The 23521-nt window shown below is 48.3% G+C and overlaps 3 protein-coding genes across 4 annotated transcripts in view; all 3 read left to right on the top strand.

Annotated features, from left to right (window-relative positions):
* Nucleotides 1–811: 811 nt before the first annotated feature.
* On the top strand, nt 812–16584 carry UBE4A (ubiquitination factor E4A). The gene is made up of 20 exons (XM_035139651.2): nt 812–874; nt 1168–1319; nt 2058–2234; nt 3014–3126; nt 3729–3881; nt 3978–4137; nt 4322–4524; nt 4818–5009; nt 5369–5702; nt 5891–6017; nt 6989–7296; nt 8419–8551; nt 9673–9860; nt 10319–10419; nt 10513–10626; nt 12036–12210; nt 12295–12475; nt 12824–12971; nt 13457–13614; nt 14088–16584. Exons 2-20 carry the CDS (start codon nt 1196–1198, stop codon nt 14221–14223), a joined length of 3225 nt encoding a protein of 1074 aa, XP_034995542.2. The 5' UTR covers nt 812–874; nt 1168–1195; the 3' UTR covers nt 14224–16584.
* Nucleotides 16585–17378: 794 nt separating this feature from the next.
* ATP5MG (ATP synthase membrane subunit g) lies at nt 17379–20098 on the top strand. The gene is made up of 3 exons (XM_035140206.2): nt 17379–17541; nt 18972–19132; nt 19782–20098. The coding sequence occupies exons 1-3, from the start codon at nt 17478–17480 to the stop codon at nt 19878–19880; spliced, it is 324 nt and encodes a 107-aa protein (XP_034996097.1). The 5' UTR covers nt 17379–17477; the 3' UTR covers nt 19881–20098.
* A 2701-nt stretch (nt 20099–22799) lies between these two features.
* The window catches only part of KMT2A (lysine methyltransferase 2A), a 50738-nt gene continuing 50016 nt past the window's right edge, over nt 22800–23521 (top strand). Inside the window, exon 1 of one of the 2 annotated variants that reach the window (XM_060268351.1) lies at nt 22800–23025. Coding sequence is in view for 1 of the 2 variants with exons in the window: in XM_060268350.1 (XP_060124333.1) it covers nt 23375–23464 (90 nt within the window). In the remaining variant the exon portion in view is untranslated. The other variant, XM_060268350.1, reaches the window with a different exon arrangement.

The following is a 23521-nucleotide window of genomic DNA, read 5'->3' as shown; positions in this document are numbered from 1 at the left end:
GAGCAGTTATTGCAAGCAAAAAGCAACAAAGAGGCTCGTGGCTCCTCATGTTCCAACAAATATCCTTATGCTATAACCTTTCGGGGACAAGAGGCCACTTCCTCGGATACATCACCCTCAGTTGCAATAGCAGGGATATGATACACACATCATCATGGCTGTAAGCGGGGGCGGGGGATGACTTGTGACCAGGGACCCCCTGCCAGGAGGGCTGTTGCGAGTCAGAGGGGACGATTTCACCCTCCCAGCTGTCCCTATTCAGAGCAAACGGCCCTGCAAGCCTTTCACGAGATGTGATCCTTCGGCCGCAGCCCCCTTTCTACAACTTGCGCATAGCTGTCAAGTTTTCCCTTTTCTCGCGAGGAAGCCTATTCAGCATAAAGGAATTTCCCTTTAAAAAAAAGGGAGAACTTGACAGCTATGCTTGCGGCATGAGGACGGCAGAATGTATTTGTTTTAGAATTGGTGTTGGCTAATTTTGCAAATACTGGAATTTACGGGTGGCGGGTTGTGGGAGAAGCAAACGTTTCCTACGAGGCGACACCTGGGTCTTCTGCTACCTTCGGGGCGTAGTGCAACGGATGGCTGCTGCCCAGTCAATAGCTGTATGATCTTGGATTTTACACATCTCAAAACGGGAAACGGGAAAGCGAGCTAGGAACAGAACCACGTAGTCCTCTCTTTCTTTTTCCTATCTCTGTGGCTCTAATTTCTCTCTTTCCCCCCGCCCCGCCCCCATGCGTTCCCGCCTTCCCTTCTTCCATTGGTGGGGCCCGCTTCCGACCCTCTACGATGACGTATTGGCGCGATCCAGTGGCGTCACGCGTTGTCAAGTTGACTGACTGGGAAGTGGCATCGAAGCGGTCGCGGACCGGTAAGCAGGCGAAGAAGCGGCGAGTCCTGTCGCTCCGAGCCTTGGGCTGGAAGGACCAGGCCAGGCCGGTGGGGTTGCCCTGATTTGGGGAAGCCTTGGTGCGGTGCAGGTTGTTCGGCCCAGCCGGGAGGCCCTCCGTGTGCGGGAGCCGCCGTCACCGTCGCCTCCTGGCTCGGCGCTTCTGCCGCAGCTGCGGGTCAGCGGCGTCGGGCCTTCCTAGGCTCCCTCCTCGGGCCCTGGAAAGAGGGCTTCTGAGTCGGCCTCTGAGGCCCTTCTCTCGCTTTGGTCCCCAGCCCTGGATGGAGTTCGCCTGGCGGGGAAATGACCGACCAGGAGAACAACAACAGTATCTCCAGTAACCCCTTCGCCGCCCTCTTCGGCTCCGTCGCCGACGCCAAGCACTTCGCCGAGATCCAGAAGCAACAGCAAGTGACGCCGCCCGTTGGTGAGAGGGGGAGAGGCGGCCTCGCTTTGGGGGGGAGGGGTTGACGCCCCTGGCCTAGGAAACATTGGGTCAGATCGAAGGTTGAATCCCACGTGGAGGCATTGGTGAAAGCACTTGAGTGATCTTATCTGTACCCCCACCCCTCCTTGTCCTTATTTTAAACGACAAAAGTTACCCACCAAAAGTTGGGCATCAGTAACCATAGATTGCAAAAACTAATCCGGATTTTAAGGAATTGGTACAAAGAAGAATTGGATTAAAATGGATAAAATCTAGTAGATGCTGAAATCCTCAATTTTTCACTGGCTTAACCCCAGGCTGGAAAGGTTTTTTCTCTGCTTCAGCTTGTGCAAATCTTTGGAAGAGCAGAGACAGTTCGTGGTGGTGGGATAGTCACTGAGGCAGCCTTTTTGTGTCTTGACTGGCCTGGCTAGGCAAACAAATTGTGTTTGGGTGATAAGGTACAAATGGTACCCATGTGGGGCTGGCAACCAGCCTACATGTGTTTTCTAGAGGCGACAACAATATGTTTGTGATTTGTGATAAGCTGACTTTGTGGCTGGTAGCTGTATTTGCCTGGTGCCTGACACCTTATCAAGAAGCCAAATCTGAGGCATAGGCCATGCTGGTCCCTCCTTCTTCTTGACGCAGAGCCCTCCAGGGCAAAAGGCCAGGTTGCGTGGCTGGTGCCTGGTGGGGCCAAGTTAGGCTGCTTCTTAACTAGTTTTACTTCTCCAGTGGAGGAAACCTCGGCCAGCCAAGATGATTCTGACAACAGCGTGTCTGAAAGCCTGGATGATTGTGACTACTCTGTGGCTGAGATCAGCCGCTCATTCCGTTCCCAGCAGGAGCTCTGTGAGCAGCTCAACATCAACCACATGATCCAGAGAATCTTCCTGATCACGCTTGACAACAGTGAGTATGGGGCGTTAGTTCCTGGGATCCAGACTAGGAGGAACTCTCAGTTATACTAGGGTTTTTGCAGCTTACTAAGAGTAGGGCTGCAGTTTTCTATGGTGGCTGTAGACTCAACACAGATAATCTTCCACTTGTAACACCTTTTGCTGTACTATGTGCTGCAGAATCTCCTAAAGAAGAACTTGGCTGGGTTTGGTTTCTCTTACACTGTGCTTGTCACTGTATAAATGCTTTCCTGACACACCAAGTGTGGTGGCAGGTAGTAGTGTTTCCTGTAATAGTGCTGCTCTATTCTGCTGCACAATGATTTGTGTGGGGCAAGAGAACCCCTCAAGCTTGGATCCCCATGTGCATCAGTTGCCTTAAAAGTCTCTCAAGAGTTCTAAAATGCTGGAATGGCTGTGTCCCTTCAGGCATGTGCTGTGCCACTGGCACTCAATAAAACAAAGCTTAAATCTCTCCCTTCCTCTTCCCCAGTGAACTGATAAAAATAAAGGAAAAATGAAGTTAACGTCTGCCAAACTAGGGAGGGGGGTTATTGGGTAGTTGTTTTTATTTTGATTATATATTTTGATTTTGTTCTGTGAACCGCCCAGAGATTTCTGGGTAGAGGGTGGTATATAAATAAAATAAAATAATAAAATTAAAATAAAATAAAATAAAATAAATAAGAAGGTGGGGCGGGAGGATGATGTATGGGTTGGGCGCTTGTAGGGACACAGATTCATGCTTGTAGTGTTACTGATGTTGCTGGTTTGATGATTCCCAACCTGCAGGTGACCCCAATCTCAAAAGTGGCAATGGGATTCCTGCACGCTGTGTGTACTTGGAGGAAATGGCAACAGACTTGGAGGATCAGGATTGGCTTGACATGGAGAATGTGGAGCAGGTATCTGTGCACATGCAAATGCAGTTGATTTTTCTGCCTGGCAGAACATCCATGAGCCTTGGTGAAGGATGCAGGCTTTGCCCTTCAGGACACACTGTTCTCTGTGCTGATGTTCTTGAAGGACCCTTCAGGTGGATCAGTCTTGTGAATGGAAGACATTTGCCTTCTCTCCTTTTGTAGTGCTCACTTTCTAGAGTAGGGCTGGCTAACCTATGGACCTGCAAATGTTGTTGGATTTTAACTTGAATAATCCTCAACCACTAGCCATACTGGTTTGGGGCTGATGGGAGTTATAGTCCAACAACATCTGGAGGGGCACAAGTTAGCCACCCCTGTTCTAGAGCCACCAACGTTGCATTTTGGACTTCTTGTTTAATCAAACAGACTTGTCTGAGCTGGGTGCCTGAATCCTATCACCCATTTGCTTGCAGCTCATGATAATGTGGGTGAAGGATCTGGCCTTAGCCACAGGGATTGTCTTGGATGGCCTTCGGGTCTTACTGTGTGTTTTTGATACATAGCTGGGCACTTGCTCTGTGTGGCTGGTGGGTGGGCAGGGTTGTGTACTGACCATTTATGTTTGACTTGGCATGTCTCTCCAGGCTCTCTTTACCCGGCTACTCCTCCCTGAACCAGGGAATCACCTGATTCACATGACCTCGGCTGGCATACAGAATCTATCAGCTGAAAGAGATGCAGGGGAGAAGCACATATTTCGCTACCTCTTTGCCAGCTTCCAGAGGGCAAAGGAGGAGGTGGGTCAATGCCCCACATCCCTGTCAGCAAGTCTGACTGCCTGAGCAGAGCAGACCAGCAGACCAGAGACAAAGTGCTCTCCTCTGTTCTCCTAGATTACCAAAGTGCCAGAGAACCTGTTGCCCTTTGCCATGCGCTGCCGAAACCTTTCCGTGTCCAACACTCGCACGGTCCTCCTCACCCCGGAGATCTATATCAACCAAAATGTCTATGAGCAGCTAGTGGACTTGATGCTGGAGTCCCTTAGAGGAGCATGTAAGTTAAAGAGGCAGAGCTGGGCACCCTAGAAGTTGTTAACGGGCTACAACTGCAGGAGGTCCCTCAAAGATATCCCACCTTTTTATTACAGTTATAAATGTGTTGGGGTATCTGTATATTTCTGTGTGTGTGAATGAATAAATGTCTGGGTGTTCACTTCTCTCCTACTCTCTTACTGTAGGCTTTGAAGATGTAACTGAGTTCCTGGAGGAAGTCATAGAAGTCCTCACCATGGATGAGGAAGTGAGGACCTTTGAGGAAGTAATGGTGCCTGTCTTCGATATCCTCTTGGGACGGATCCGAGAGCTGCACCTTTGCCAGATCCTGCTATACTCCTACCTGGACATGCTCCTGTACTTCACTAGGCAGAAAGATATAGCGAAAGTGAGCATTTGGCTAGCCTCTCTTCAGGGTGCCAGGGAGCAGCAAACCAATCAGTCATGGCCATCTTCAGCCTCCCTCCTGGGTAGAGGGATAGTTGCTTGTTCTCTTCACTGTGAAGGGAGAATGGCCTTCCTGATTCTGTGCCGTGGTTGCAACATGCATCAATGATAGGCTGGCCAATATGGCAGAGCCATCATTCCATAAAAGGGTGTCCTTCATTCCACAACTTACATCAGGGCTTACCCTGTACAGTACTGGCTGACTAGCAGTACCTTCTATTTCTGTTTGTTCAGGTTTTTGTAGAGTACATCCAGCCAAAGGACCCAGCCAACGGGCAGCTCTACCAGAAGACTTTGCTGGGAGCTATCTTGAGCATCTCATGCTTGTTGAAGACCCCAGGTGTGGTAGAGAACCACGATTACTTCTTGAATCCCTCTCGGTCCAGCCCTCAGGAGATCAAGGTGCAGGAATCCAACATCCATCAGGTGGGTGGATGTGCACGTTTCATACCAGTGTAGCTTAACCAGGCAGAGTAGAGGGGGAAGCAGTGGAAAATGGCAGCTTCTCTCTCTTAAACTTATCTTTCTAGTGTGATTTGGTGGGTTCTTGGTTGTTCCTTAAGTCACAGATTGTCAACATCAAAGTATAGTGAAAACCTCCGCAGGAAATTCATGATGCTTGGGGTATTTGAGAAGACTGCTGAAAGTTATGGAATTTAGGAGAGAGGCAACATAGCTCAGTGGGTAGAGCACAGACACTGCATGTGGAAGATCCCACTTTAAGTTGACTGAGCAAGTGTGTTCGTGTTGTACACATCTTAAGACTTCTGATGTTTTGGCAACAGTTCATGGCTCAGTTCCATGAGAAGATCTACCAGATGCTCAAGAACCTGCTGCAGCTATCACCACAAACAAAGCACCGAATCCTGTCCTGGCTGGGAAACTGTCTCCATGCTAATGCAGGCCGCACGAAGATATGGGCCAACCAGATGCCAGAGATTTTCCTCCAGATGTATGCCTCGGATGCCTTCTTCCTGAACTTGGGGGCCGCCCTCCTCAGGCTATGCCAGCCCTTTTGTAAGCCCAGATCTCCCCGGCTCCTCACATTTGACCCTACCTACTGTGCGCTGAAAGAGCTGAATGAGGAAGAGCAGCGGAGCAAGAATGTGCATATGAAAGGTGAGCCACAACTTTGCAGGTGCCGAAATCTTGTCCTCATACCCTTGGCAAGGCAGCCTGTAAGGGAGGAGGCTGCTGGCCAAGGGCAGAGGAATAGTTAGAGGAAACCAGAGTGCTCCCATTGGCTCTGGCATCCTCCTGGTAGGTGTTGCTTGGTGGGGAAGCAATTCCTGTTAACTTCCTTCAAGGTTTGGAGAAAGAAACCTGCTTGATCCCAGCCACAACTGAGCAGGAGCCAGAGTTTGCCCCCAGCTACAACCTCGTGACGGAGAACTTGGTGTTGACCCAGTATACCCTCCATTTAGGATTTCACAGGTACTGCCTCCAGAGGGTGTATGGGTGTGGGGGATTGGCAAGGCCTTGCAAGTGCCTCTTCCTTAAAGGTAAAGGTAAAGGGACCCCTGACCATTAGGTCCAGTCGTGACCGACTCTGGGGTTGCGCGCTCATCTCGCATTATTGGCCGAGGGAGCCGGCGTGTAGCTTCCAGGTCATGTGGCCAGCATGACAAAGCCGCTTCTGGCAAACCAGAGCAGCACATGGAAACGCCGTTTACCTTCCCGCTGTAGCGGTTCCTATTTATCTACTTGCATTTTGACGTGCTTTTGAACTGCTAGGTTGGCAGGAGCTGGGACCAAGCAACGGGAGCTCACCCCGTCACAGGGATTCGAACCGCCAACCTTCTGATCAGCAAGCCCTAGGCTCTGTGGTTTAACCACAGAGTCCCACAGCGCCACCTGGGTCCCACAGCGCCACCTGGGCCTCTTCCTTAAAGACTGAAAATTTGCCCACAGCAGGATTGGGCTGTAAAAGCCTGGTTGGCCGCCTTTGCAACTGAGGTGACCTGAGATATCCTACTGACAGGCAAAGCCTGTAACGAGAACAGGGATGTGAGAGCACCCCAATCAAATTTGTTTAAGCAGACATTGGTTTGGAGAAAGGAGATTTTACTGCTATAAAGAAGACCCTAAAGTAGTAAAGCCAATGCACATGATTTCCAGCTGTCCCCTTGAAGCACCCCTCCTTGACGTGGAAGCCCCCTCAAATCAAAGCAGCTATCAAACAAAGGATTGCAAAAAAGCCTCTGGATGCAGTAGTTTGTTCCAGTTTGCTGCTTGTGTGATCCAGCAGAGAGAATTAGTTCTGTTCCTGGGAAACCTGAATTTTTCGCATCTCTAGTTCAATGGGGGAGCCTTAGACACCCCCCCATACTTACAGAGACTATCTTGTACACCCCACTTTGCTCCTGTCCTTCTGGTTAATGTATGTATTTCTGTTGCTTGTACAGGTTGCATGACCAGATGATCAAACTAAACCAAAGCCTTCACCGGCTGCAGGTGGCCTGGCGAGAGGCTCAGCAGAGCTCCAGCCCTTCAGCAGACAACCTTCGGGAGCAGTTTGAGCGTCTCATGACCATCTATCTCTCCACCAAAACAGCTATGACAGAGCCACAGATGTTGCAGAACTGTCTTCACCTGCAGGTCTCCATGGCTATTCTCCTGGTCCAGCTGGCCATTGGAAACCAAGGGACCGAGCTGGTAGACCTGACGTTCCCTCTGTCTGAGGTGGAGAAGAATGCTCTGGCCTATGTCCCAGGTGACCAGCAAGGGGCTTCCCCTTTGGAAATGTTGGGCTTATCTCTTTGGCCTATGACGGCATCCCAAGGTTTTGAACACCTCTTTTCCTCCAGCAGTTTCCTGAAAGTTAAGAGCACCCTTGACTGAAGGGCATCTAGAGAATTATAAAATATACCCTTTTGTAGTTTTCATCAGGGTTTAGTAGACCTAGAAAAGTTCTGGGATGGAGCGAAATAGTTTACAAGCAGGGGCCTTTAGTTCTGCTCTCTCTGGAGCAGGCCTAGCTGGCTTATTACAGCATCCTTGGGTAGGTAGGTAGGTGGCAGTGGTGACCATGGTCTAGGATTCTTAAGTCTGGCAACCCCAAAAAAATCCACACAGAATCACTGAAATAATTGGGACAAAACATTGCATTGGCTGTGCTTGTGTGCAGTCTCTAGTTCCACGCTAGAGATGGAAGGTTGAGGCTTCTGGAGTTGTGAAGGGAAGATATGCTGATGTATAAGAGGGCCTGAGAATTACGCCGGCAGCAAAAACACCAGACCTGGAAGCCCCCCACGAGCAGGCACTGAAGGCCCAGGTGGTTTTAGGCTTGTCTTTGCAATTAAGGACAAATGCATCTTTTCCAAAAGAAAAAAAGCTGTTCTTCCCAGGACACCACACAAAATCGGACATCACTTGCTGTACAGATTCCACATTGCTCTAAAAGATTCCCCTGCTACATCTTAGGGACCTTCTCCCTTAGTGCCAGAAAGATGTACAACTCCAGAAGAGGTGTCTGTCTTGCTGGCAGGGATGGTGTATGCTACCTAAAAAGCTAAACTTAGAGAGACAGTGAAATGGATGGTGACACACAAACACATCTGTCTCTATCCTTAGATGTGAAATAGCTACAAGTGTGCATCCATTTCCAACACCTTCCATGTTGACATATAGGTTTCTCTTCCTGTGAGCTTTAGGCAAGGCCAGGCTGTGGTGTCTTGGAGTATGTTTAGTTTGACCTGCTTATTGACTTTGGAGAAGCTAAAATGCCGTCCTGTTCCAGAGGAGTCTTTGTACTATTGAGTTCTTTATATCTGATCAAGGTCTGGGCCTGAACATTCTCCCAGCAAGCACCTCATTTGGAGCTTTGTATTTGCAGAATTTTTTGCTGACAACTTGGGTGACTTCTTCATATTCTTGCGCCGCTTTGCTGATGATCTTCTGGAAACGTCAGCTGATTCCCTGGAGCACATCCTTCATTTTGTGACTATCTTCACTGGGGATGTGGACAGGTAATGGCCTCTCCAGCCACTTGTCCACCTCATCTCCCTTCATCCAGGCTTCAAGGGTGGTCACCAGTAAATATTTGGGAGTACCAAGGCAGGGAGAGAGGTTATGGCCAGATCAAATCAATCCCCTTTGAGCCAGGCAGTGATGCTACAGCTCCTATACCTTAGCACGGAAGACCAGGCCAGTGCAGAAATCTTAAGCCATTCAGGCAGCTGGTAATGGCTTCCTGTTCTGCCTCCCTCTGTATTCTTGAACAGAGACTGTCAGCTTGAGACCCTTTCTCTGTCAAAGGAACAACTGGGGGCTTTGAAGTCCTGCCCTTACCTGTCAGGTGTTGGGTATGGCTTTCTGAAAATGGCCTGGCAGGCCTAAAGATACCTACAGGTCCATGTTTGGTCAGGAGGTTGGAGGTTCCCCACCCTTGCTCTAACAACTACATTGACTGCTGCATTGTGAGATAGCTATTTATTTTTGTTTATTTGTTTATTAAATTTATATCATGCACCTTCCTCCAAAGGAGCCCAGGATGGCAAGCATGTTAGTACTCAAACAGTGCAACTGAAACTTCTAAGAACAGTTAAAAATGCCTAAAATTAATTACCTACACTCAAACTAATAATTTCAAGGTTACTAGGGACAAGACTTTCAGCCAAGAAATGCCAGGGCAAATAGGAACGTTTAATTTTTTTTCCCTAAAAGTTGATTGCGAGGAAGACTAATGAAGCTCACAAGGGAGGGTATTCCACTAAAGGGTAACTGCCACTAAAGAAGGTCATGTTTTGGGTCACCGCCAGCAATGACACCACCAGCAGGGCTTCCCCTGCTGATTATAGGGTTAGCCTCTAAGGTCCTCAGTGTCCAAGCTTTTGGGGTTTTAGGAGATCAAATCCCACATTTCCACTTGAGCCAAGAAGAAATCAGGTAACACTTGCAGAAGTTAGGGCACTTGCCTCATGGTTCTGGCATCTTCCAAGTTCTGCCCCAGTCGGTGTCTCTGAATTGTGGTCAACAGCAGACAACGAGGAAGCCACTAAGAAGCAAAGCTTCTGGGATATGATGGCAGGGCTAACAGTCATCCTTGAATGTCCTCCCAGGTGGTTGATCATCATTTGCCCTCCTGCAGGATGAAGAACCCACACCTGCGAGCCAAGCTGGCTGAAGTGTTAGAGGCTGTAATGCCTCACATGGACCAGGTGCAGAATCCCCTTGTCTCCAGTGTCTTCCATCGCAAGAGGGTCTTCTGCTCCTACCAGCATGCTGCCTACCTTGCTGAGGCGCTCATCAAGGTCTTTGTGGACATTGAATTCACTGGTAAGGAGGAGGTGGGAAAGAGGGACCTTGCTCTAGCATTGCCACTTTCATCTTCTTCCTCCTCCTTGAGCTGCTGCCATTTCCATTCCTGCTCAACAGAGCCATCTTCCCAGTCCCGTGCTTTGCATATGTGATAGCAGTGCTCAGGGGCAAGGGGTTTTTCCTTTTCTCCCAAGTCCTCTGAGCACCTTATTCTGCACCAGACATGGGTGACGTCTCTCCCTGTACCATTCATGGCTCTGCTTTTTCTTGAGTGTAAATCATGAAAGTGGAGGGTGGAAAGTGCCAGCCCTTTGCTGTTCTCTCTGGAAATTCAGTAGCACACTGTCATGCCAAGATGCAGCTTTAAAGCAGGAGGACCTGCCATATTGTGAGCAAAACATCCCTTCCTTGGTTTTGTGGTGCTGCCAGATCTTGGCATTCATTTTGGCTTGGCCTGTTCTTTTCCCCCTGCCTAGGGGATCCCCATCAGTTCGAGCAGAAGTTCAACTATCGCAGGCCTATGTACCCCATCCTCAGGTATATGTGGGGCATTGATTCCTACCGGGAAAGCATCAAGGTAAGGCTCGGGAGGTGCATGAGTTGCTTCAGCCAGGACAGCAATAATCTCTGGGAGGGAAACATCTCTTTCTCCCCCTCCCTCTTCTTGCAGGCACTCGCCGACTATGCCTCAAAGAACCTAGAAGCAATGAATCCCCCTCTCTTTTTGCGCTTCCTAAACTTGCTCATGAATGATGCCATCTTCTTGTTGGATGAGGCCATTCAGGTAAAGCATTTTTATTTATTTTTTGATGATGGGAGGGAGCACCAAATAGGAAAATAAAACGGTCCCAAAATCTATGAAACAAGAATTTCTCATAGCCATGAAAGGAATTGCCACCTGCAGTTACTCTAATAGTACCAGGAAGGGTGTTTGTTTGTGTGTGAGAGAGAGGGTGGGGGGAGAGTTATTGAAAGTTCTCGGAGGATTAGATATCTCTGAACTGATCATTGTAAACTAGCTCAGGAGAGGGAGTGGAAGGAAGTTTCTCTGGCAGCCTCTGTGGCACTGAGGCCAGTTCTCCTGAAGGGTTTGTGTGTGTAGAGACACTTCTCCTGAAGGGTTTGTGTGTGTAGAGACACTAACTTTTTTGGGTCACCACCCCTTCGGTTCCATGGTTTCACCCCCAGTGCCCCCACCCTTTAAAAAGCATTATTCGAAATAGCGGTCCACTATGGACACGGGTGGCGCTGTGGGTTAAACCACAGAGCCTAGGGCTTGCCAATCAGAAGGTCGGCAGTTCGAATCCCTGTGACGGGGTGAGCTCGTTACTCAGTCCCAGCTCCTGCCAACATAGCAGTTTGAAAACATGCAGTGCAAGTAGATAAATAGATACCGCTCCGGCGGGAAGGTAAACGGCGTTTCCGTGCGCTGCTCTGGTTGGCTTAGTCATGCTGGCCACATGACCCAGAAGCTGTACGCCAGCTCCCTCAGCCAGTAAAGCGAGATGAGCGCTGCAACCCCAGAGTTGTCCGCGACTGGACCTAACGGTCAGGGGTCCCTTTACCTTTTAAGGAAAATTACAACACAACGAAATTCAGAGCAGGAGCAATTAATTGCACATTTGTTCAGAGCCCAATTTAAACTATTTAGTCTAATTAATGCAACAAAATTGATAAACAAGATCCAGTGATGCAAACTTTTCAAAGTTTGATAGTCATTTACACCTTCAATGCCCCACCACCACCAATGCCCCTTGCCTCTTAGCACCCCCCTAAGTAATCCCACCCCCACCCCTGGGGGTGGTACCACCCACTTTGGGAAACACTGCTTTAGACCAACTTCAGTTGCATTACCCATGCTTGTAAGATTCATTCCCCCTGCCCCTACTGAATACTGTTGTGTGTTCATCACTTGCTCTACTGCCTTTTCTCAACCTTTCCTCTGCTGGTGTGAGCTGGAGAACTCTATTCTGCCATGCCTGCCTAAGAGGGCTGCATCTGGCCTGTGTTGAGGAAAGAGGCCCATTCCGGAAATTGAGTCTGGCTGATCTGTTGCTGTTGCCCCTCTCAGCTGCTGTCCATCTCCTTAATAGAAGATTGTGGAAAATGGGCCAGAGGACTACTGAGCTATGGTGTGCTTCATACACCCTCTTCCTTCTCTCCCTTTCTCCCCCACCTGAAATCGCTCTGCAGTACCTGAGTAAGATCAAGATCCAGCAGATTGAGAAGGACCGGGGTGAGTGGGATGCCCTGTCTACAGAGCTGCGGCGTGAGAAGGAAGCCAGCCTGCAGATGTTTGGGCAGCTGGCTCGCTTCCACAACATCATGTCCAATGAGACAATTGGGACCCTGGCCTTCCTGACTTCAGGTAAAGACAGCACTCTCCAGCTAGGAGTGAGGAGGGGAGCTGGGCTGTTCAGGGGACCTCACAGAGATCTGGTTTACATTGCAGAGATCAAGTCCCTCTTTGTGCACCCCTTCCTGGCTGAGCGCATTATCTCCATGCTCAACTACTTCCTGCAGCACTTGGTGGGCCCCAAAATGGGGGCTTTAAAGGTCAAAGACTTCAGCGAGTTTGACTTCAAACCCCAACAGTTGGTTTCTGACATCTGCACCATCTACTTAAATCTGGGGTATGTGTATTGGGAAGGAGAGAGCAACTTGGTGGTGGTGGCTGCGGCAGCCCTCTGAGTATCAGGGAAAATCAGTGAACGCTTTCCTCCATCATTCCCTTTTTTGGAGCATTTTGTTGACCAATGTTGCAAAAAGAGGGCAGGGCCAGCTGAGCCTTTGGTCTGTCCAAGCCCAAGAGCATTGGTATGCTTGTGGAAGTGTGAGAGAGCGAGAGAATGCCAAAGGTGGAAATCCGTAAGGCAGACTGGGCTTGCCTAGGGAAGAAAGTGGAGAAGCTCCCTTCTTTCCTTGAATGTGTGGAAGGGCCCTGCCACTCCCAGTGTTCTCTCAACCCTCTTCTCTTTCAGGGACGAGGACAACTTTTGTGCCACAGTGCCCAAGGACGGGCGATCGTATTCCCCAACTCTTTTTGCTCAGACAGTCAGAGTCCTGAAGAAGATTCACAAGCCTGGCAACATGATTGTAGCATTTAGCAACCTGGCACAGAGGATCAAGGTGAGGGGTGGTGGACGGGAGCTGGCGCTAGCTTCCTCCCTACTTTCCACAAAGGAACCCTCCTTTTTGGAGAGCTGCTTGTTGGTGCCTGATCCTCTGCGGTTGGCATTTTGAGCTGGGCAGCTTCTCTTGCGGGAAGGAGGCTTTCTCTGCCTAGTAGCATGTGCAAGGAGGAGACCCTCTGAGCTGTAGGCTTTCACTAAGTCCCTGCATGAAAGGAAAGGCAAGGGAACAAAACTGAGTGTAGTGGGAGCATTAGCCCCTTCCATAAGCCAGAATTACATTCCTTGCCACTTCCTGGAGCTAAGCCAGGCCCAAGAATATAACTTTGCTCTCATTTGTTGCCCTTAAACAAAGGCTTGGCGGCAACCAGTCATTGCTCAGCTTCTCGGGTGTGGCGGGCAGAGGTTTCCCTCTTTCATCCAGACCACCGTTGACTTGAGCAGGCAGGGACCTCTCTTAACAACTGTTGGGCTTTCTTCTAGTCCCTTGCAGACCGCCAACTGCAGGAAGAGGAGACCTACGCGGATGCCTGTGATGAATTTCTGGACCCTATCATGAGTACTTTAATGATGGACCCGGTGTTGCTGCCTTCCTCTCGGGTCACTGTAGATAGATCAACAATTGCCAGGCACCTCCTGAGGTATTCACAAGGATGGGAAGGGGTCAGGGTCAAGGCTGAACAACTGATTGCTTATCTCGTCTAGGAAAACATTAGGTGGCTATAGCTCCAAGTACCTCCCCCCCCCCAAGTCATTTGGTGTTAATGTAGCCCAATTTATCCCTGGGTCTGCCTCAGTTAGCTCTACTATTCCAGGCATACCCAATTTTCTAAAATAAGCAAATTCCTATCACTACAAAATGCTCCCTCACAGCAATGGCTGCACATTGGGGGGCTGTCAGAGCACCATGTTGGGCTTCCACAACTGTGGTCAAATAAAAGGCAGACTTGGTCTCTGCCAGATGACTTCCTCCTTGATTTGATATCCATCTGGTGGGGTGGGGGCAGGCCTATGTGTCCATCTCCAAAGGTTGGTGGCACTGCCTCCTGCCCACATATCTGTGCTACCAGCTAATCTCTCCTTTACATGCTTCCTGGTGTTTTATCCCTTGTAGTGACCAGACTGATCCTTTCAACCGGAGCCCCCTCACCATGGACCAGATCAGACCAAATACTGAACTCAAGGAGCGGATCCAGCAGTGGCTGGCAGAGCGGAAGAAAGAAAAAGAGCAGTTGGAAGGGACTCTGTGATCTGGATTGTGGCCCTGCCTGGGCTTCCACAACCCCCAGGACCTTTAAACTGCCTGCTCCTTCCCTCTTTTGCGCTACCACTGTGGAGTTGTGGGGGGAGAAGTGTGGGGGTTCTATGGGCCTGTTTTGGTTTTCGGGTTTTTTTGCCGTTAGGACTTTTGTCAGAAATCTTTAGCTGCTCCCTGCCTTTTTGGTTCACCTGCTGTCCAGTTTCCACAGCAACTGCCCTTCCCCATATCCCTGCCCAAATAGGTTTCTCTTCTGTTGCAGCAGCAGTTCTCGTGCCAGAAACTTTTTTTCTGTTTTAATGTGAAGGCAAAAGCTGCACTCTCCCCATTGGACAGACCTTTGTTTATGCAATCCTGACACTATTGACTGAGATCTGCAACTCACTTTGGTCCATACAGGGGGACTATTACCCACCAACAGCCTTTGGGTAGAGGAAGCTGATGCCAAGAGGCTGGGTGAATGTCGGCTGTAGCATTTGCCCCCTCCCCAAGCTTGACATATCATACTGTGGTGATGAGCCCCCCGTTGTTGCTTTTGCTGGCAATGACTCAAGTCTTCTGGGCTGGTGGGCCTGTGCCCAAAGCACTGTGTACATGTTCATGCAGGTACCCTATGAATCCTGCCTGCATTTATACTGTGCCTGTTGCATGTCAATATGTATGCAGTGTGTATATAGTATAACATTCACTTTAGACCAATAAAAGTGTCAGGTGTCCATGTTTCTTTGGTGTTGTATGCCTGTTGATCCTGTAGCCTTCTACCCTCAACCACTTCCTCTCTACCAGGGTAGCTGCTGCAACCTTATTGGTGTGCTCAATATGCCCCTTGGCTGCTCTTCGTTTAACTCTTCAGTTTTTCCATTTCAAAGCAAGTATGTATTTTTGTTTTAAATATTCTACCCTGCTCCATTTAAATGAGATAAAACATATACTTGATCAGCTCTCCAGAAGTAGATGCTTTTCGTATATTCTTGTTGACTTTCCTCCCCTCCAGCCTGGTGTGGAAAACCCTTACCCTATAGAATACTCCACAAACATTCTTCAGGGCCTAAACACATTTAAATCTTCCCAGTGAAGATCCTGCACTTTGAGCTGTCTAGGTGGTCCTGTGTAAGGAGATAAATAGCAATTATGAAACTGCTTTCTTGAGGTCCTTGGGCAGGCATCCCTAGAACTTTGGCCCTCCAGATGTTTTGGGCTACAATTCCCATCTTCCCCAACCACTGGTCCTGTTAAATAGGGATCATGGGAATTGTAGGCCAAAACATCTGGAGGGCTGCAGTTTGGGGATGCCTGTCCCTGGGCTTCCATATTTTTCTTTTCTTTCTTTTTATGATTGCACAATTTGTTTCCCATAATCAGTGGTGCACCATAAGTGCTTCTCACCCCCTTTCACAGTGTGTGATATCAAGATACCCCAAAGCAGGCAACATGCCTGTCACAAGCCCATCTTTTTATACCCTGTGACACTTTCTTCCTCCTATCCATAGCTGCCATAACCACCTCCTCCCCTTCCTTCCACAGCCTGCCTGTATTCAGGGGTGCATTGGCTTGGAGAAATTTGACAGGTTCTATCTAAATGTGTCCCACAGTATATCCCCATACACAATCTGTTATTTAAAGTGGATCGACATTGTTTTTTGTTGTGGGTTTTTTGTTTTTTTAAAGAATGAAAACCACTCCCCATGGAAGGATTCACTCCCCTGAATTTGAAGAAGCAGGCATGGGGGCGGGGGGGGGGTGAAAAGCATGCTCCTACTGCCACTACATTGAAGTGGCGCACTGTGGGTGGTTTGTCTAGGCTAGGACATGGTTTCCCAAACTTGGGTCTCTAGCTGTTGTTGGACTACAACTCCCATCATCCCTAGCAGGCAAGATAATAGAATGATGGGAATTGTAGTCCAAAGACAGCTGTCGACCCAAGTTTGAGAAACCCTGGCCTAGGGAGTGTTCCCCCAGTGATGGATGGGGCTGTACTCTGCTGTGAAAGCTCAGATTTAGGAACACCAGAAGCTGCCTTAAAGTCAGATTTATTATAATGTCGGGTTTATAAAGTTTACCTAGCTCAGTGTTGTCTACATTGACTGGTGCCAATTTTCCAAAGTTTGAGGCGGGGATCTTTCTAAGACTTGCGTGGAAATGTCAGACACTGAATTTGAGGTTTTCAGATAGAGAAGTCCAAGTTGGAAATGGAATTGTTAGATACAAAAACGAAAAATCTTTCCAAAATGGCATATGAAAAGATGAACAAGTGATATCAGTAATGATTGATTGGGCTAAAGATGTGGGGCACAACATCATGATGGTTTGGGGGCCTTCTGCATGCAAAAAGTGCTCTTTATCTGTACAGGCTTAAGTAACTATGATGGTTTCAAAAACTCTTTCACGGGCGCCAGCTGTTAATTAACTGTAACGCCCCAACCCATAACCTGCATGCAAAATATCTATGCATTAGGAGCATGTGTGTTATGACGGCTGCCTTCTAAGATACGTTTGGAAACTCTAGTTGGTGCAATGTTAAAGCAGCAGCGCTCGCTACCTGTCCGTTTCTGAGCACAGTCCAAGGCGCTGAGACCAGGCTCCCTAAAGGACTGACTTCAGCACAAACCCGCACTGCTTGGAGAAAGGCGGGCGGTTTTAAAAAGGCAGAGCCTTTTTAGGTATAGCTCCCTCTCCCTGCAACTTCCGGGTGCTCTCGCACAGGCTCTTTCTTTTTTTTCTTTTCGGCTTTGCCTCCAGACTGCGGACAAAAAGGAAAAGCTCGCTGCTCCCTCTCCGGGGAAGCCAGCCTGCGGCCGCGTTCTATTTCTGCACGCGCGCTTCGCTGGAAGCGGCCCATTGACTTACCGTATTTCACGGACTTCATTCACCCTCCTCCTGTCAGCGCCTGCGAAGGGCGCACGCGCACAAGAACTCTCTCCATCCCAATAGACAGGTGTCTTCGATAAGCGCCTGCTGGAAAGAAAAGGGGGGGATTTTAAAAATTGCGTGTGTGGCAGCGAAGACAGGAGCCACTGAGAAAGGCCGGCAGGCATGGCTGCCCGCCAAGCAGCTCGGCGGCTTCCTCCGGGCTAGGTGCGTGGGCGGCGCAAGCGAGACCGGCACAGCCTGGGCATCTGCGACGGGGTCCTTAAACTCCGCCTGGCTGTGACCTTCAGGGGGCTTCTTTCGAGAGGCTCCTGCTTGTCCGCTGTTCCTCCTCCTCATTCCTCTCCGGTCGTCCTCCGTCCGCCGCTCGCTCTCGGGATGGCGCAGGCTGCGCAGAAGCTGGTGACGGCCATCACCACCCAAGGGCCCAAGCTTGTCTCTGGTCAGTCAGGGGAGGGGCGCCGGCTCGGGCGAGTTTCATTCAGGGGCAGCTGAAGAAGAAGCGCTTCTCTTTCGCCCGGCTGCCGCCGCTTTCCCGTACGCGCTGGAAGAGGAAGGGCAGGCGTCGCCGGCCACGGGGCCTGCCCCCTGCCTCCTGTTAGGGGACGACGAGCCGTCGCCGCTCTTGGCAGGGTGCGGCCCTTTGCTTTGCCCGACTCCCGCTGCTCCTTCCCCAGCCTCGGTGCTGGGGGCGGCCGCTCCGAGAGCTGTAGGGCCGAAGGCCGGGCGGGGAACGAGTTTCATTTGAGACGTGTCGAACCGCTGAAATGCCCCAAGGGAACCTGACGTCCTGACGTGGCTTCTTCCAAATGAATGACTTTGCTGCTTAGTCGCACTGTGGCTTTAAATCCTATCCCACAGTAATACCGTGCAGCAAGTAATACTGGAGCTCATGGTAAAATATGTATAAAATTTAAGCAAGCAGCCGTTCAATAAAACTGTTTTATATGCATGCAGTGGGACTGACCTTCGCATGCCCAAAAGAGTAAGGCAGGCTTAACATAGCATATAAAACTATACCACGGGCTTAGCCAGGATTTATGTTTGGAAGGTGGAAGGTGGTCAGGATTATGGGGGGGCAGGACCTCTGTCTGGCTCTGTTCTGCTAAACAGGCTGAAATGTCTCAACAGTTGGTTTAAATTATTTTCTTTTGATCCTGGCTGCTCAGAGAAATCTGTCAAAATCTTTCTCCAATTTCTACTCTTAGTTAAGTATTTTTATTTATTGACTTGATTTAGGGGGGCCAGCTGCCACCCCTGGCTACACCCATGAACCATACCATGATGACACCCGCAAACAATGCCGTGCTGGGGAGGGGAGGGGATTCTTACCAACATAGCAACACTACAGAGATGACGCTTTTCTTAGTCGCCATCTCCTGTGTGGGGGCTTTACTTATTGAATGGTATACCAAACTGTTAAAGGCACTTACGGTACCTTTGTTGCCAGTAGGGACCAGAATTACACTGTTTTGCTTTACTTCAAATGCTTAAATTATTTTAAATGTACTTAAACACTCAAGTGAGTTCTGGCACTGAATTTTTGGATGCTGCAGGTTTTGACGTACGTGTGCAAATAGTTACCTAGAGAGTTGAAAAAATTCCAAGTGCTGCTTTGCTCTGGTGCTTAAAAATGTGCCAGTGCTGGGGATTTGGACTACTTTTCTAACCTTGGTTATTCACTCAAGAGTTCATATTAAATGGCCATAGCGTGCAGATTGAGAGGAGTGATCCCCCACTGGACGCAGGTAGTTTTACCTGTTGTCAGGAAACTTCCACTTTTGTCACAGTGGGACATCAGTTTATGGTGATTTGTAGATGTCTGCTTTGCACACTTGCTTTTGTTCTCATCCCACTCTTTATCTCTTTCAGCTGCTATCACTTATTCAAAGCCTCGCCTGGCCACTTTTTGGTACTATGCTAAAGTTGAATTGGTTCCCCCAACTCCTGCTGAAATTCCTAAGGCCATTGAGGGCATGAAAGGATTGGTGAAGAGCATGCAGTCTGGCCGCATCAAACAGCTCACTGTCAAGGTAACTGCAAGCCAGAAGTGAAAGGTCATTACCCTAAGCTATAGCTGTTCATATCTATAATAGGTTATATCTGGCTGTATGCAAAAAGTGGACTCAGTCAATATTAAGCAAAAGACCAACTGAACACCTTGTTGGTGCTTTACCCTGATACAAACATTGTGACTTTTCTAAAACATTACAACTTGTAAATCATTAAAGTTTTTTTTTTTTTAAAAAAAAAAACCTCCTGAGATTGTGGGCTGGGCCCCTGACCTCATCCTGGCTTGTTGCTTCTTTGTCCAGAACTAACAGTGATGCCTGCAACAGTCAGTCTCAAAGTTTTTTATAAACTGGCATGCAGTTGCATTTTTGTTCTTTTATTGTAGGTGATGTAGCTTGCAAAGCTTTACTTGGGTCATAGGAGCTCCTCTTTCTGAGGCTGGAATCTTGGATGAATTTGGGGGCCACAAGCTGAAATGCTAAAATATCTGCCCCTTCTTTCTCAATCCTGTGGAGGAAGCATGGGCACAGATATTTTCTAGGAACTAGAGTGTGCCATGTAATGCATCCTATCATAGATAATAAGGGAGCTTCTGGAATGGGGTTTGTGTATTGAAGGGATGATTTGCTAAAGTAGCAAAAGTTGTGAAATATTTCTCTTTTCTTTCAGGAAGCTCTGAGGAACGGCTTGGTGGCTACTGAAGTGCTAATGTGGTTTTACATCGGTGAAATCATAGGCAAACGTGGCCTGGTTGGCTATGATGTTTGAAATTTTTGTTTTCTACTCCTAACAGTGTCTTAGTATTAAATTACAGTGCTGAGATGAAATTGTGGTGGTCTCTAGAAATATCATTCAGATTGGGGCAGAATCAGATGGTGGTGACATGAATGCAGACAAGGATCCCTAAAATGCTCCTTCTCTTCCTCCTGTTGGGGGATAGGATGGGCACCAGTGGTTGGCTATTCAAATAAATGCTATACAAAGAATGACTCAGAAGTGAATGGGAGTATCTCTTGATTGTTGCCCTGTATTTTGAAGTACCTTTATACTGTCCTGATGCTAGTTTGTAGAAATAACAGGCTCTTAAATTGAAGCCGTTTTGGCCACATGACCCGGAAGCTGTACGCAGGATACCTCGGCCAGTAAAGCAAGATGAGTGCCGCAACCCCAGAGTCATCCGCGACTGGACCTAACGGTCAGGGATCCCTTTACCTTTACCCAAATACTGTAACCTTGGCCTCTCCTGGATCCTACTTCAGTCAAATATTGCAGGTAGGTGGGATGATTCCCTCTGAAGCTCTACTGTTTGGGCACCCTACAAAAATATGAGTTTCCTAGCAAAAACCCATTCTTCACTTTTTTTCACTTACGGTTTTTTAAATACCAATTAGAATATGATTTAAAATAGCATATATACCAGTACTTCTAATCCTTAAAGTACTGGGTGAAAATACTGTTTGGGCATTAATTACTCCTCCCAGAAAGCTTAAAAGAATATGAAGGAGGCAAACTTAACTGGGTTGCATCCAGCCAGGTGTTCAGTGGCAAGGCAACCACTGAGAAAAGCCCTGCTCAGGCACCACTTCTAGTACTTGTGTTCTGAAATGTTAGTTGCTTCCTAAGATGGACTGAAGTCACTAATAGCAAGAGGGGGAATTGTGAAACAAAGAAGATTGATTTGTGTATCCACATTAAATAGCCTTTGATCAACTAATGCTTCCATAATGTTTTGGATGCCTAGCAGTGAGTGAGCATTAAACTGGCCTTAGCTCTGTGCTAGGGTCTGCGTGACACCATTGACACATTTATAAATGCAGTGCATTTGTGCTGCTAGCTGTGGAAGTGGTTTCATGAGTTAAAAAACAGCCACCAAACCTATCATGTTATTCGTTGAAAACCAATGTGACCTGGCTGTTGGAAGGATAACTTTACTCAACCTGTCTTGCTTTAAATATAACCTCATTATTGCATGACTTTGTATTTAACTTTGTGTGGAAGTGCAGCAAACTCTGGCTTTCCTTACTCTGGCAGGTCTGCTGGAGTACAGCCCTTATAGGAAGAAACAAGATGGTGTGATGGATGAAGCTTGGTTGTTAATGGGCATGAGGTTTTAGAGGGTGTTTCTTTTTGTGTGCTGTTGTATTGTAGCTTGCTTCCAAAAATGGTAGGCCAGAATTCCAAATGAATATTTAATCCTTTTCCTAGTCTTGCACCTGAAGGCAAGTATGGCCACGGTCCTTCCCAGTCTCCTCCTGTGTTGCAAAGAGGTAAAAAAGGTAAAGGGACATCTGACCGTTAAGTCCAGTCACGGACGACTGTGGGGTTGCAGCGCTCATCTCGCTTTACTGGCCGAGAGAGCCAGCGTACAGCTTCCGGGTCATGTGGCCAGCATGACTAAGCTGCTTCTGGCGAACCGGAACAGCACAAGGAAATACCGTTTACCTTCCCGCCGGAGCGGTACCTATTTATCTACTTGCACTTTGACATGCTTTCGGACTGCTAGGTTGGCAGGAGCAGGGACCCGGGCAACAGGAGCTCACCCCATAGTGGGGATTCGAACCACCGATTAGCAAGCCCTAGGCTCTTGTAGTTTAGACCACAGTGCCACCCACATCCGTTGCAAAGAGGAATGGAACATATTTGTCCATCAGCATTGCTAAACTGGGTGAAATGCCAAAAATACACATCTTGATAAGGTGTGCTGGTCTATATGGTAGTGGGACCCAGGAGGCGATTTCTCACCTTACTGTCTGTACAGGAATGATGTCCATCCCCGGCAGAGGAAGTTCTATGGCTTCTTAGCAATGTAAATGCTTCAGTGACTCATAAAGTCGCCCTTTTTGCTTTGGCTGCCAAAAAGATCAGAAAGAAGACCCTGGACAACATAGTGAACTGTAAGAAACTGAGAGATCCAAATAAGAGACCATTATTTGTAGCACGCCCCCCCCCTTTTGCTTGTATTTATTTTTGATTCAGATTTGTCATGGCCAAGGGCTAGTACAATAGTTATTTGGATCAGATATATGGTAGTGCCCCTTAAGGCATCCTCAGTAAAGTTAGTGTCCGTTTTGATCCTTGAAATTTAGTGTCTTTTATAGATCGAAAACTCCCAAGAAATGCCGTCTTCCCTTTAGTCATTTCCTGACTATTAATACATTAGCAGTGTCCAGCTATATATAGATGTGAATCTGTGCCAAAGGAATGCCTTGGTTTTTAGAGAAAGATGAGCCTTAGTTGCACAGTCTGACAACAGACCAGTTGGCAGAATGTGCTGCTTAATTATGCCTAATATGGGTTTTACCCCTAGAGGTGGCAGTCCTAGTTCTTAACGTCATTCTGCAGTTTGTGAGGCGGCTGTCAGAGTTATCACTTGGGGCCTATGATCCAGGGAAGGAAAGGCAAGGGAATCCACCCCTCCCTGGTGATTGCAGTCTGTAAGGATGTATATTCAGAGGTGCATGACTGGAGTGATGGTTCCCTTCCTTGCCTTTGTTTGGAACTACAGCACTCCACTTTCTAGGACTCCCAAGACTCCAAAGTTTTAAAACAGAGGTGGGTAGGAATATTAATGTTTATAATGGAGTTGCTGTAGAATAACCCACCAGTCTGCTTGACAGCAAGAAATGCTCTCTACTAGGGTCCAGGAATCTGAATGTGCACCACAAACTAAGTACTGGCACAGCTTTACGAAGACTTGTGTCTCTGGTGCAGAGGCTTTCCAACCTCCCTCTCCTCCCCCCTCCCCCACCTGTTTCCAGCTGAGAAATCACAGTATTGTTTCAGTGTAGTTGTAGCATCCCAGTGTAGCATCCCAGCAGCCAATGCCTACACGGAACTTAATTGTGGCTTGTTGGTGAGAGACCCCAGGATTGAGAGACCACGGAAGGGGATCAGAAGCAGCAGCGACAGCACGGTAACACCGATTTCTGCAACTCGGATTGTATTTAGCGGTGGCAACCTCCCTGGTGGGCTTTGCTACGTATCCGCTGACTGCCACTAGAGAAGTCCATGGCAGAGAATAAGAGTTTGTATTACCTTGGCCTGATCAATAATGCTGCTGTTTGTGTGGTCCAACAGCAAAATCGAGTCTTGTTTTTGTTATGCCTGGATAATGACATCTAGGGGTTGGACTACATGACCTGCTCGTCCCTTACTATTTGCCCCATGTTCCCCTTAACCAGCCCTGTTAAGTGCAGGTGGGGAATTGCCCAGCACCCGAAAATGAGCTTTTTCATGGTTACAAAGGGGGCTGTTGGATATTCATGGATAAGCAGGCCAAGCCTTCAGCAACGGTGAAAGCAATACTGTATGGACACCCAAACAGCACATTCAGTCCGATGGAATCCGTTCAGGTGAGTCCTTGGCTTAGCCTATCCCATCCTCCCCAGCCACAGAAATTTAAGTCACAC

The sequence above is a fragment of the Zootoca vivipara genome, chromosome 15, assembly GCF_963506605.1.
Source record: "Zootoca vivipara chromosome 15, rZooViv1.1, whole genome shotgun sequence".
NCBI lineage: Eukaryota > Metazoa > Chordata > Lepidosauria > Squamata > Lacertidae > Zootoca > Zootoca vivipara.
This window is presented reverse-complemented; position numbering and strand designations above follow the sequence as displayed.

Bases quoted from the DNA above. Each gene is read 5' to 3' on its own strand.
- UBE4A (XM_035139651.2), top strand. From the start codon at position 1,196: ATGACCGACCAGGAGAACAACAACAGTATCTCCAGTAACCCCTTCGCC. The intron at 8,552-9,672 runs GTAATGGCCTCT...GCCCTCCTGCAG, and splicing joins TTCACTGGGGATGTGGACAG to GATGAAGAACCCACACCTGC. The intron at 12,972-13,456 runs GTGAGGGGTGGT...GCTTTCTTCTAG, and splicing joins ACCTGGCACAGAGGATCAAG to TCCCTTGCAGACCGCCAACT.
- ATP5MG (XM_035140206.2), top strand. From the start codon at position 17,478: ATGGCGCAGGCTGCGCAGAAGCTGGTGACGGCCATCACCACCCAAGGG. The intron at 17,542-18,971 runs GTCAGTCAGGGG...TATCTCTTTCAG, and splicing joins AGGGCCCAAGCTTGTCTCTG to CTGCTATCACTTATTCAAAG. The intron at 19,133-19,781 runs GTAACTGCAAGC...CTTTTCTTTCAG, and splicing joins TCAAACAGCTCACTGTCAAG to GAAGCTCTGAGGAACGGCTT.